This window comes from Cajanus cajan, chromosome 7 (assembly GCF_000230855.2).
Source record: "Cajanus cajan strain Asha chromosome 7, NIPB_CcT2T_4, whole genome shotgun sequence".
Classification (NCBI taxonomy): Eukaryota; Viridiplantae; Streptophyta; class Magnoliopsida; order Fabales; family Fabaceae; genus Cajanus; species Cajanus cajan.
In genome coordinates this window covers 50,608,490-50,620,565 of record NC_138523.1, presented here as the reverse complement: position 1 = coordinate 50,620,565, position 12,076 = coordinate 50,608,490, and the positions used below count along the sequence as shown (strand labels likewise).

At 32.0% G+C, this 12,076-nt stretch overlaps 1 protein-coding gene across 2 annotated transcripts; it reads right to left on the bottom strand.

The window, feature by feature from the left end:
• On the bottom strand, positions 1-4,737 carry PLP6 (PATATIN-like protein 6). Of its 2 annotated transcripts, none has more exons than XM_020347642.3 (3): positions 3,301-4,565; positions 2,201-2,510; positions 1-509 (listed from the first exon to the last, which is right to left on the bottom strand). In XM_020347642.3, the coding sequence occupies exons 1-2, from the start codon at positions 4,363-4,365 to the stop codon at positions 2,241-2,243; spliced, it is 1,335 nt and encodes a 444-aa protein (XP_020203231.1). In that variant the 5' UTR covers positions 4,366-4,565; the 3' UTR covers positions 1-509; positions 2,201-2,240. The 2 variants fall into 2 exon arrangements, 1 of the variants encoding a protein (XP_020203231.1); XR_014427955.1 differs by lacking the exon at positions 1-509 and adding an exon at positions 2,772-3,215 and having other exon boundaries at positions 2,429-2,510; positions 3,301-4,737.
• Positions 4,738-12,076: the final 7,339 nt, after the last annotated feature.

Genomic DNA, 12,076 nt, shown 5'->3' with positions numbered 1-12,076 from the left:
TCGGAGACAAGTATAACCACATATTTAAAATTTATAATAACAATGTAGCCCACCACCATCTCAGTTTCTTTCAAGCAGGGATGAAACTGTTTTAATATAAAGAAAGAGATTTACAGAATATCCTTAAAAAAAATAAAAGAAAGAAAGAAACTAAAATGGAAGAATGTGATTCAATTTACGACCCTGAATTCTCATTTTTAAAATAAAAAATTCACACTTGATTCATGTTTGACCCTAAAAAGCTTCAACTCAGACACTTGGCTTTTTCATTTTTGGGTTTCTTACCCTAATAGAAAGGTAGAGTGGACACCACAATGTCTGTCCTCTAGAGAGCAAAGTATCCCACAAAGATTTTCCACCTTTTTTACACCACTTGTCCTTTTCACTCGACTCCCTAACCTTCTTTGTCTATCTTGAAAAGTAAAGCTGCTATACTACTACTATCTGCCTTTTTCTTTTCTTTTCTCTTTTTTTCCCTTACTCCTGCTTCCTCCTATATTGGTTTTTCCCTGCAAGAAATAAAATTTCTACGTCAAAATCTTTTACACACAATTGACCACAAGGATTTCCCCATTGATGAGATCAAATTCTTTAAACTTCAACAATTGGACAACATAATCATTCGATAGTTTGAAAGAATAAAAGGGGAAATGTTTGGATTTTGAGCCTGTGATGAACATTCTCTCTTTCCAGGGGACATGTGAGCAGTGACTTAATAGTGAATACCTTTTGTTCAGTTATTTTCTTTTAAAAAAATATCTGCTCAAGTGCTCATGCCTGTAATGTTGTCTCCATTTCATTGTTCCCTTAATAGTCAGACTTCCTCGAATCTAGCAAACCAATTTCTCTGTGACTGCCCCCAAATGTTCTTTATTTAGTCAAAATTATGTAATAAAGTTAATTCCCCATAGAAACATACTTATAAAAAGAGCCCCTACTCAATTAAAGTGTGAAAATTGATATCAGTGAAATCTAGCAGGAAATGTTAAGTGGTTTGAATAATAATCTGCAAGTTTACAGAAATGGAATAGGATTAGACCTAGTCATTTATTCAGGGGTCTAGAAAACTACCATCGGAGATATGCTACCAAATATACGGATCAAAGGAGGAGCCAGGATACGACAAACCTCAGAAAAAGGAACCTACTTAATTAGTGGTATGACCTACAAGTAGTGAAATTTCAGTCAAATTACCTAAATGCCCTCTGCATATGAAATTAAGAATCTCAATTCTCGACTTAATTTGTTTTACCCTGAAGAGCAAAGTTAATAGTCAACCACCTGTTTAAATGAAACCAACCACCCTTAGCATCATGACATAAGAAGCACCTTTTCAGGTCTACGGAAATACTTTTAAGGGTGCCCCGCTATGATCTCATTCTTTATGATCAAAATACCCTCTTAAACATCTTCCAAGTTCCCACCCTGCTTTTCTCCCTTTTGAAATAAATTGACCACAATGCCCTTTCCCAATACTAACAGTAAGTGTCGGTGGCCCGACATCCCCTATGTTCTTTCATCTTCCTCTCAATACGACATATAACAACAATCGCTTGTTAAAAGATTTGATAATCTATACTGAACTAATAAGAAGACAACTTAGACAAGTTCACGTCCACGCATACACAGAAGCTGACAAATTCAGCACCTGTTCTTGATAACAATTCTTTGCTAGTCAATATAATTCAATTGGGGTAGTTCGGATGAACCAGTATGATATTTCAGTACAAGACATCCACAAGTGGGGTGTTCATCCCCCACCAATTAAATTTACCAATCACTATTTTCACCATTTCACCAATGTTTCACAAGAGAACGGAAAAATAATTATAAACCAAAAAATAAAACTTAGGAAGGGGTTCATTCGGTAAAAACACTTTCAACTTCAAGTAACAGACGAAATGACTAAACAGAAAAAGGAATTTAACATATCAGCATAAAAGCTTGTGTTTTTGATAAAATGGAGCTATTAGAAAATGGGATTAGTTGAGCAATGTCGGGCATGTTTGGTTTCTTAAAAAGTAATAACAATAACACCTGAACAGAGTATTTTATTGCCATCATTTTATCCATTACTATTTTAATTAAGATGCCTTCCCTTTGGTAATTTATTTAGCGGGTCCCCTAAAACGCTTTCTTTGAAAGGATGTCTATAAATTATTTAGGTAAAACACAATACAAAACAACAAAGAGTGATTACCTTTTTCTTTAGGTTGATTCTTTGAACTGTTGGGCATGACCTAGGTCGCTTTTGGGGTAGCTTGCTTGAAAGCAACAGTGGGTGCTATTCTGCAGCTCCTCCTCTGATGCTCCTGAACAAGTTCTCCAGCAAACCAGTCAAGTTTCTCAAAGTTACTCTGCTCCCCAATCCTCTTTCCTCCAAACAGTACTGACTCTACATTCTCCTGCTTCAACATCTCCTCTGCTATTCCAATCAGCATCTTTACATTCCCGGGACTTGCATCTGTATCCACATTGGGTCCACATCGCCCCATGCTTGACCCATTTGCCTGTCATACAAATACGAGAAGCCTCAGAAGATCCATAATGTAAAACTGAAATACCCAAGAATGGTGTAATCTCAGTAAGAATTTGTTAACTAGAGGGAGGGTTAAAACTTAAAAGTCCAATGCCAGGCTAGCATCATAAACTCAAATGAATGAGCAATTTAGCATAAAAGAAATTAAATGACGAGATATACACATCAAAAGCAACACTTTGGGTGATCACAATCTCAACCAATATGAAATGGGCTTTATTAAAAGTTATACCTAAAAAGGTGTACTCCTACACACGGCTCTAGTTAAGAGTGAGTCTGAATTGGTCATTCCTTTAATACATCTGACAAAATGAAATTGAATTCAAAGTTCCACAATACCCAATACCACCCTTTGGTCCTCCACTGGGATAACAACAAGTGTATTATTTATTATTCACTCCATTCTCAAGGAAGGCAAGGTTTCCTTAACACAAAATGGACAAAAAGCACAACATTAATTAACAGATATCCCCTAACAAGTCCAAATCCAGCTATCCTACCCCATACCATAGCATACTCATCAACTTGCTACACGCAGACAACACACAACAGATCCCCTACGGAAACCCCACACCCCCTACCCTCCGGCTGGTGTGAAATTGACTCCATTAAATACTCCTTAACGTTTATGAAATTCACAAACTCGACCAGGAATTGAGACCCATTCACAGTTTCCCTATTGCATTTACACAAACCATAATTAATTGGCAATTTGACAAACCACAAAAATAAAAAAAATAAAAAATAAAATAAAAGAATACCTGAATGCGGACATAATTGGTGCTGCGGCTATGACCAAAGGCCATGGCGACGGCCTGGTCGACGAGGTCAGAGGAGCCGTCGCCAGAAATGCGGGCCATGGGCCGGGCCCAGTCCTTGGCCTTCCAGCGTTTGACGCGGTCAAAGTCGTAACTCACCTCCAACAGTTGACCCGTTCCAAGAGAAAGAACCAGAAGGTCCTCCACGCCTCGCACGAACGGAAACTCTTGCTTGTTGTGCAGCACGTGCGTGATTGCCGCACCGGTTGGGTTACTCATCGCCAACCCACCGTCCACGGCCACGCACTTCGTTTGACCGTCCACGGACCGCATCTGAACCGGTTCGAACAAACCCGGTTCGGCCGAGGTGGCGCGACACACCTCCCACAACCGGAAATCGAAGCTATCCGTTTCCAACGCGTCCGCACGTGAGAACAAAAACGGCGCCGTACTCGATAAGTCGTAGCACGGAATCAACACCGGTTTCAGCGTGTCCTTCAGCGTCAAACTCCGATTCTCCGCCGTGAACGCTTCCTTCACCGCCTTCTCCAACCCTCCCGTCGCCGCCGCCACCGAACCGGACCCGCCGGCGGTCAGCAGCCTCTTCCAAAGCCCGCGACCGCCGGCTCCGCGGTAGAATCTGTTCCCTTTCTCCGCCAGAAAGCGCCACGTGTCCTCGGCGGAGAAAATGGGGCGGCGGCGGTCCTTGGTGGCGAAGAGCATCGCGGTGAAGATGCCTCCGACGCCGGCGCCGGCGGCGACGTCGAAGTAGTCGGCGATGGTGGCGTTGTGGTCGCCGGATTTCTTCTTGAGCGCGGCTTCCAAGTAGGCGAGGGCTTTTCCGGCGAGAATCCCGCGCATGCCGGCGCCGTCGATGGCGAGAATGCATATCTTGCCGCGCTGGTTCTTGACGGGTGGCGGTTGTTGAGATTGGGGGTTGGGGAACCAGAGTTTGGGATCGTCGTAGCCGAAGAGGAAGTTGCTTTCGAGAATGGAGAATATCTCGTAGCTAAGCTTATCGGTCTCTATGCTGGGCTCTTGCATTTCCAACTCATTAGTAGAATCCATTTGTTTGCAAACAAGTCTCTTCTCTTTCAATGGGAAACACGTAGATACCTCATTTCATTTACCATCTGTGACTGTGAGACTAATCATTCCGTTGTCTGTTGTAACTTGTAACTTGTAAATGCCCAGCACCAGCACTACCCAAATGAAACGCAGCCAACTAAATGCCAAATCACCATATATATATATATACCCATTCATTCTTTTATTTTTACATTTCACTGTTTGGCAACAAAATATAGGTGTTTGGTGTTTGTGGCTTGCTCGACTCAGCTGGAGAGAAAGTGGGGCAAGTGTTGCGTTGGGTCCCACTCTCACAGCCTCACCGCCAATCACTCACCGACACTTGTACACCGTCAATCTTGCTTCTCACCATCCATGCCTCGGATTGCACCAACACTATTCCTCCCTCATCAACGTCTATCTTGTTTTTTCACAACTTACTTTTACATTGTTTTTTTACTCTACTATTTTTTATATAAAAAATAATATTAATTAATTAAGGGAAGAATTGTGGTGTTTGGGAGAAATCAATGAGTAAATTGGGATAAGAAGGGAAGGGCAGTGGGGACCGCTGTATTTTGTTTGGTGCATTCGGAGTTCGGAGGCAGAGAGGAAGGACGATACACAAAAGACAGCCGGACAGGGGGACAATTTCTGGTCATCAGGTGCAAACTTTGCACTACCAAAAACTACTTCAATTATTTCTTTTTCTCTTCATTTTTTAATTAACTTTCATTTCTTTACTATTCTTTTACTACTATTATATCTAATCAATGTTTCAAAATTATGTTTAGTGTTATCTTAGACTAATTCAAGAACCACTGGGATCAACCATTTATTCCAATCTTCTTTCTAATTGGAGATTATTATGGCTTTTACTTATCAAATCGTTACCAAATTTGTTGATAAGTGCATGACAAAAGTCTCTGATTCATATTTTTTATTTTTATTTTATAGTAATTATTATAATTAAAAGAAATGTATTTATTTAAAAAGATATTACTTTTGTAATATTGTATGAAACAGTATCATTTATAATTTGTATATAAAAATCTTAAATCGTGATGAATTGAGAAAAGAGAATACTAAAGAGATTGTCAATCATAGGAGGAGAGGTTAGGTTAAGTTGTGTTTAAAGATATTTTTACCAATCTTTTCAATAACAAAGCACTGTCTTGTTAGGTTGACAGTGTTTTCTTTACAAAACTCATAGTACAGATGAATATTCTTTATAAAACTCTGTCATTTATGAAACTTCTAAAAAATAATATTTTTCTTTTAGGAAAATTGAATTATTTATTATTTACTTATTTTTAATAATAGTAATATATATTCCACTAAATCAAACAATTAAAGTTCATAAGTAAATCTTGCTGCCATACATATCGGTCTCTCTAAATTATTGTTTTTAAATTAGACTCAAATCATCATAAACTATTATAAAATATCAACAAACTTACTTTTCATTACGATCTATAAATAATGTGATGAAATAACTAAAATTTCTTTATGTATAAACTATTGTACATACCAGTTTCGCTTGTATTAATGAAAATTAATCCGAAACGTTACACCCTTGTTTCCTTATAAAGTATAGGATCTGCTATGTTCTTGTCTTGCTTAGGAGTTTATCAAATAACTAATTGATTTAACATGATATTTTTTTATCTCTTAATTAATTCATTTAACGTGCATGATTACTATATAAAATAATAAAATAAAAGCTGTAATGTTTAGATATTTTTAGCTTGTAGCCTGTCATACAATTACTCCATTTTATTTACTTGATATAACTTGCATTGAATACCTTAACTCTTAAGTCTTTAATTATTTTAATTAACTAAATGTTTTTAATCACGCCTTCTCATCGCACATCATATCCTTTCTTCTTCTTTTTTATTCAAAAGGTGACTTACGTGTGAATCACTACGAGTAATTTATAAGAAATACGGACAGACACATAATACATGACATACATTGCAAGGTCTCAAACAAAAGCAACATTATATAATTGAGCCTGCAATATCTGCCTCAAATGCTTATGACTAATTCAAGTCATTATCAATTAAGCTGTCGTCAAATGCAATATTATAAACTTGGTACTTCAGCAATCACCTTGGATATGATAAAAATATTGGGAAAATTTTTCTTGATATCTATGTATGTGTATACATCCTTTAAGTATGAGAGATAAGAAATGAATAGAGAAAAATAATAATGTTGAAACTTGAAAATGAAAAGAATATATATATATATATATATATATATATATATATATATATGAGGAAAGTTATAATAACACCGGTGTAACTTTTATTAAGTATTATACTACTTAATAATTTTATGTTAAATATGGATTTTGTAAATCTAATCATTAGATTGAAAGTTCTTTACTCTTAGATCATATATACAAAATTTTATATTAATCCAAAGTGATTTAATAATTTATTCTTATAAAAAAAAATTGACGTAATATATGCATTTTAAAATATACTAAAATATGAACAATTTGATTACCTTTAAGTTGTTGTCCAATTTTAATAAAATTTGATATAACTATATAAAATGATATGAACTTTCAATTTAACGATTGGATTTACAAAATTCATATTTAATATAAAATTATTGAGGGTTGTAATACTCGGTAAAAGTTATACTGATGTTATTATAACCCTCCTCTTTCTATATATATATATAGGGTTGTGTCCTTTTTCTTTTTTTTGGAGATGAAAAATACGTATCATTGTAGAGATTGGGGAGAACAAAATAATCGGTTGAATTTTTATTAGGACAATTATGTTGAGTTGTAAGAAAATAAATACAAATTTGATTATGTGTGACATTAAGATAAATTTTTATGCTTTTCTTTGATGGGCAAAGAATAAAACTCCTGAAACTAAATTTTGTAAAACAATTATTTCTTATTCTAGGAAAATTAGACACAATCTTATGTAATAATTTGTTTGGCTCAACATTATCTTGAGTAAACATAGATCAACCGGAAATAAAAAATATTTGCTTCTACGTCAATGAAATATTTTGGACGTGGATGCATTGAAATTGTGGATCCTAAACTCGTATATAAACATCATGCCTAGAAGAAATTGAGTCTAATTCTACTCATTTTAACAACTTGTTGATATTTTTTATTCATTACTAACCCGAATTATTCTACATCTTTTTATTATTTTTTTTCAAGTTTTGAATCGCTCTAATTACGGAATCTTGGTGGCTTGGGATCGATATATGACGTTCAAATGAAATATGGGTTTGCATCATTGCATGGTTGCAAGAAAAATATGGTGCGAAAATTGTATGATATTTTTATAAGTGTTCCGTTTAGGGATGGTAACGATGATACCTGTCTCCGCCCCGCAAGTTAAACTCGTCTTCGTTCCCGTTCCCGTTCCCATACTCGTCGGGTATAGATTTTCATCCTCATTCTCGTCCCTGTCGGGTATCGGGTATAGCCGTACCCGTCATTTTTTTTATTTTTTATTTTATTTTTTGTAAAAAAAATGATATTTTTAAATTATTTTTTTATTATATTATAATTATAATTAAGTTATTTCTTTATCTCATATTATAATAAATAATCACACATAAAAAAATATTAAATTTTTTTAATATAATTAAATTAAAAGTGAATATTAAATTAAAAATGAGAACGGGGACGAGTACGGGTACGGGACGGGTAAGTACATACCCATACCCGATTTAATATATCGGGTTTTACGCGTACCCGTACTCGGTCAAATCGGGTATTCTCCGTCAAAGTCGGGACGGGTTCGGGTATTACCTGTGGGTATGAGTATATTTGTCATCCCTAGTTCCGATCATAAAAGGTTTCTTGTCAACAAAGCACTTTAAGTACAAAAATTTCTTTCTCTTTTTCTCTTTTTATTTTTCTCTAGTGTGTTCTGAAAAATGCGTGTCTTTCTAAGTTTTTTCCTTGTCTTATTTAACCTAATTTTTCTGTTATCTTTAATATCCTTTTTTTTTATAGTATTTGTGGTATATTTTTTAGAATCTTATCAATGTACGTCTTAGATGTCTGATATCTCGCCTTTTAATTTTATCTTTTTATCCAAGATAATCCTTTCACTCGTAACCCAAGTAAATTGTATATTTATGTAAATCTCAGTCTTGAATTGAGCTTCTAAGGTGAATAAACTAAAAGGAGAGCTCGGTTCAAATTGTTACAAGCTCGGCTAGGAATTTCTTAACACCTCTCAAAGGTGAAAAAGCTCGTCTCATAACTTAAATCTTTTTCAAAATAGATGTTCAAAATTCTTGTAGTCTATTAAGTCGGTATGAGCCTAGGAGGGTACATAGCGCCCTTAGTCTTAAGTCGATGAATTGAGAAGATTATAAAACAAGAAACAACATTGTAACATTATTAAGTCGGTATGAGACTCGTGAGGATAAAATAAGCAAATCATATTAAAGAAAGGTAAAAACACCACACAATGTAAGTGTAGGGAGTGGCTACCACACAAATACAAAGCAAAAGTCACTCCTACAAACTCTCTAATAGAATATAAGCAACAATATTTCTAAAAACCTGCATTACTTTCCAGCATGAGCAAAGAAAACAGTCTTGCTCTTCTTGTCAACAATAAATAAATAGGGACTAAAACCCAAATAGTAATTTATAAGTTAATTATTTGAATAGCTACATTGAGAAATAGGATTTGCAAACCATTTCAGAAGATTTAATTACAAGACCGTTATCTAATTTTGATAATGACCAATAAGTACCTATTTTCTCCCTCTTTCTTTCTAGTCTCACTTTAATTATTTAGTGTGTTTTATTAGTACATTTACCATGTAATTTAATTTAGTTAATTATTAACAAGTAACAATTCACAAAAAGGAAATGAAATAATACCAGAGTTTTTTTTTTACCATGCTATTGGTACCACAGGTTAGGATTTATCAGATGTAGTTTTTTTTTTTTTAATCGAAGATGTTGTAGTTAATTAATTTTTTGGTTTTATTGTTAATTTTACATTTTTAGTTTTTCATGGTTGATCAGCGGGTCAACTTGTTTGATTATTATTATAAGAAAAAAAGTTTGTTGACTAGACCCAATTGTCCGATAAAAAATGCATATAAATTCAAGCCAGACTTAAACAAACAAACTCAATTACCCGATTATAAATGCCCTAAACCAACTAAATTGTCAAAAACAAAAATTTATCTTTCTAAAACACATTTAATTACGATCAATTGGAGTAGTACTAATATAAGCAACAAAGATTTTATAAATATTTAATACAATTATATGTCGGAAATTACTTTACAATGTATTTAGTCTCACAATATCAATTGTGATGTAAAATTAAATATTTTTTTAGTTTAACTTTCATGAACTAATAATTTTAAAAAATATGTTTTTAACTAATTAGAAATCATATCATTTATGATTTTTAAGGTAATAATAATAATAAATGTAAACAAAAAAATAATGATAATAGGAGTCAATAAATTTACCATACATAATAACCTCTAATTGGTAAAAAAAAATTCAAAAATAATTATAATGAATTTAATTAAATTAAATTTTATAATTTTTTATAATATTAAGTTTGTAATTTAACTTTCTCACTTTTAATTATACAATTTTAGTTGTAAATTTATAAAATTCATAATTTTGTATTCTCACTTAATGTTCAATTATCATTTTATCACTTTTATGAAAGAAAATAAAAAATAAAAATAAAAATTTAACTTAAATATTATTAAATATCAGTTATTATATCACATACTTAATGTAAAATCATGATCAATTTTACAATTTTAATAATTAACTAATAAATATTTAGTGAGAGATCAAAATTATAGATTTTATAAAATTATAGGGTTGAAAATTTAAAATTAACAATGAAAAATTAAAAAATCAAAGTTGCAGCTTCAATATTATAAAGGACCAATAGTACAACATAATCAAATTTCTTATTATGAATGTTTTTCAACCTCAATATCTTTTAAACAAAATAGATACTTTCATAATTAATAATAAATATTTTATTATATTAAGTAAAATCAAATTAAAGAGGAAATAAATAAAAATTAAATAGGATTATGCAAATAAAATATTAAAATTAAGAAATATCTTTTTTATCAATATGATTTGTGAAAATTTAAACGTTAAGTTCAAATTAATTTATATTAAATAAATTTAAATTAAAATTAAGAAATAACATTGAAAAGAAATTAAAAAAAAAAGGGTATAACTATATACTCAATGTATAAGTAATTATTGACTCAATGAAGATACAAAATCACTCTTAAAAATATTATCATCCAATGGTGAAATTTTAGATTTATAATACAAAAGTAAATAATTTGATTTATATTTTAAAACTTGTTTCCGTAGGATCTAAACAAATGTCGAGTCAAATTAAATAACGGTACTTATATACTTATTTAGGTAAAATAAATAAATAAATTACTCAAGGGTGCGTTTCAAAATTAGTGAAAATTTGATTAAAAAAATGATTTTGAGATATTTAATTTCATTTAAATAAAAAAGAATCAATTTTGATGTTATAAATTAATTTAAAAAACTGTAAAAAAATAATTATAAGCTTCAAATTTTTAACTTCATAAAAGTAATTTATGATTATAAAAAAAATTAAGAAAGACTTATATTTTTGGTAAGAAAAGTCTTAATCGAAAAAAAATATTTATAGAAAGAATTATATGTGTTGTATTTAAAAACCATGATTTAAACTCAGCCAATTAAATATAAAATCTTACTTTTTTAACGTGACAAAACTCTTTTTGCAAAATTTTAACGTGACTATATGTTTTTTTTAGTTAATCACCTATATAATAATCGTGTAAAATTTTATTACATTGACAATTAATCATATTTTTTAATAGTATTATGTGAGTTGCTTATTTAATAAAATAATAATAAAATAAATAATTTTAAAAAACATGATTAGTTATTAATATAAAAAAATTTACACCGATAATGTATAGAAGATTAATTTTTTTTTTTAAAAAAAATATAAGTTGTGTGCGGTGATATTTTATTTATTTTATGAATAATATAAGTACTTCTTAAAAAAAAATAAAATCTGCTACTGCCATCTTTGGCCCCCAGACTTTGTTAGCCACGTCCCTGAGAGAACTTAAATGCGACAAGACTCGAAACATGCTTTATTAGAGGACATTCTTTCATGATACCAATCATTGAAACTATGTGAGTTTCAAGCTGTTTAAAAGAGAAAGGAAGACTCAGATAATAATTTTTGGAAGACGCTCATTTTATCATACAATTTAGAGCTGAGCATGCTCTAATTTTGTGACTCATTGTTGGCTTCTAAGTCACAACATAAACATTAATATATTCCTAATTGTGAGTGCAAAGTCAACAGTGGTGAACACGGTCCACTAATGAGAAGTTTGGTGATTAAGCACAAAGAAGAAATTGATAAAGAGAGAGTTTGATAAATCTAAATCACGGGTTTAAAAAGGAAAAACGACACTGGTTGATTGGATTAGTGGAGTTACAAGTCAATTTGATTGGAAAAGGGTGGAGCAAGTTGATAGATTGAAAGACATTTGAATGACCACTCGTACTCACAACTTTGTTTTTTCTTTTTGTTAAAACATATCCGGTAAGAGTTGCGAATTTTTTACTGGAATAATATTTTTTTAAAAAAATATTACAAGAATGATCATTGTGCAAGATTAT

Excerpts from the sequence above, each read along its gene's own strand:
- PLP6 (XM_020347642.3), bottom strand. The coding sequence starts at position 4,365 with ATGGATTCTACTAATGAGTTGGAAATGCAAGAGCCCAGCATAGAGACC. Across the intron at positions 2,511-3,300 it reads CCAATTATGTCCGCATTCAG|GCAAATGGGTCAAGCATGGG; the intron begins GTATTCTTTTAT and ends TTTGTATGACAG.